General features: G+C 63.3%; 1 protein-coding gene across 1 annotated transcript in view; it reads left to right on the top strand.

Annotated features, from left to right (window-relative positions):
- Positions 1 to 1501, top strand: part of FBXL16 (F-box and leucine-rich repeat protein 16) — a gene marked incomplete at its 3' end in the record, with an annotated part of 2879 nt that extends 1378 nt beyond the window's left edge. The window contains 3 exon segments of the mRNA XM_010077934.1: positions 119 to 140; positions 143 to 608; positions 1287 to 1501. Coding sequence (XP_010076236.1) covers positions 119 to 140; positions 143 to 608; positions 1287 to 1501 — 703 coding nt within the window.
- Between the last annotated feature and the right edge of the window lie 295 nt (positions 1502 to 1796).

Below are 1796 nucleotides of genomic sequence, written 5' to 3'. Positions count from 1 at the left end.
AGGGCTGGGGGCAGTGGGAAGAGCCCCGGAGGAGCTCAGAGGGAGCTGGAGTGAAGTGGAGGGGCTGCATTGGGCGTGTGATGGTCCCCCCATGCGCTGACCCCCAACCCCTTGGCAGGTGATGCTGGAGCAGATGCAGGGGGGGGTTGTAACGACTTCACAGAGGCAGGGCTGTGGTCCAGCCTCAACGCCCGCATCACGGCGCTGAGCGTCAGCGACTGCATCAACGTGGCCGACGATGCCATCGCCGCCATCTCGCAGCTCCTGCCCAACCTCACCGAGCTCAACCTGCAGGCCTACCACGTGACGGACACGGCGCTCGCCTACTTCACGGCCAAGCAAGGGTACACCACTCACACACTGCGCCTCAACTCCTGCTGGGAGATCACCAACCACGGCGTGGTCAACATGGTCCACAGCCTGCCCAACCTGAGCGTCCTCAGCCTCTCGGGCTGCTCCAAGGTGACAGATGATGGTGTGGAGCTGGTGGCTGAGAACCTGCGGAAGTTGCGCAGCCTGGACCTCTCCTGGTGCCCTCGCATCACCGACATGGCGCTGGAGTACATCGCCTGCGACCTGCACAAGCTGGAGGAGCTGGTGCTCGACAGGTACGGGGCTGCGCCCAGCCCTCCTGAGACGTGCTGGGCCGTGCCGAGCCATGCCGTGCCGTACCGAGCCATGCTGATCTGTGCCGAGCTGTGCTGAGCCATGCCATGCCATGCCATTAATTGTCGTGCCATGTTGAGCCATGCCGTGCCGTGCCATGTGAAGCCATGCTGAGCCATGCCAAGCCATGACAAGGTATGACATGCCATGACATGCCACATTGTGCTATGCCATGTCGAACCATGTTGAGCCATGTCAAACCACGCCAAGCCATGGCAAGGCATGACGTGTCATGACGTGCCGCATCATGCCATGCCATGCTGTGCCATGTCAAGCCATGCTGTGTGCCAAGGCATTATATGCCATAACATGCCACATCATGCTGTGCCATGCCATGCATTGCCATGCCACGTCAAGCCACGTTGAGCCATGCCGAGCCATGCCAATCCATACCAATCCATGCCAAGGCATGACATGCCATTCCATGCCACACTGTGCTGTGCCATGCTGAGCCATGCCAAGGCATGACATGCCATGACATGCCACATCATGCCATACCACACCACGCCATGCCATGCCATGCTGGACTGTGCTGGAGGCAGTGGGTGCAGCCACTGGGTCTGGGGACACCCGTGGGTGCCCTGCTCCCGGCCAGCCCTGACACACCATGTCCCCGGCAGGTGCGTGCGGATCACGGACACCGGCCTCAGCTACCTGTCCACCATGTCATCCCTGCGGAACCTCTACCTGCGCTGGTGCTGCCAGGTAGGTGGGGGACATGGCGGTGGCTGTCCCGAGGGCACACTGGGGAGGGCGCAGCGGCTGCCACCACCCTGGGGACAGGCCACCAGCTCAGCTTGGAGGCTCCAGGGCTTGTGCTGGGGAGTGGGAAAGGGTGGGGGGAACTGGAGAGCTCAGCAGGACTCGGCCTTGGCACCATGAGCCAGCACCCTGCCCCTGCCCCCAGCACCCTGCCTGGGCACCCAGCACCCAGGACCCTGCGCCTTCAACCCAGAACCCTGACCCAGCATCCTGCACCCTGCCCCAGCTCCTTCCCTGGCACCCAGCAACCTGCCCCAGCACCCAGCACTCAGAACCCTACCCCAGCATCCTGCATCCAGCCCCAGCACCCAGCACCCTGCCCCAGCACCCAGCCCCCTGCCCCACCATCCTGCATCCAGCACCCAGGA

This window comes from Pterocles gutturalis, unplaced genomic scaffold (genome assembly GCF_000699245.1).
Source record: "Pterocles gutturalis isolate BGI_N339 unplaced genomic scaffold, ASM69924v1 scaffold18963, whole genome shotgun sequence".
Taxonomy (NCBI): domain Eukaryota; kingdom Metazoa; phylum Chordata; class Aves; order Pterocliformes; family Pteroclidae; genus Pterocles; species Pterocles gutturalis.
This window is presented reverse-complemented; position numbering and strand designations above follow the sequence as displayed.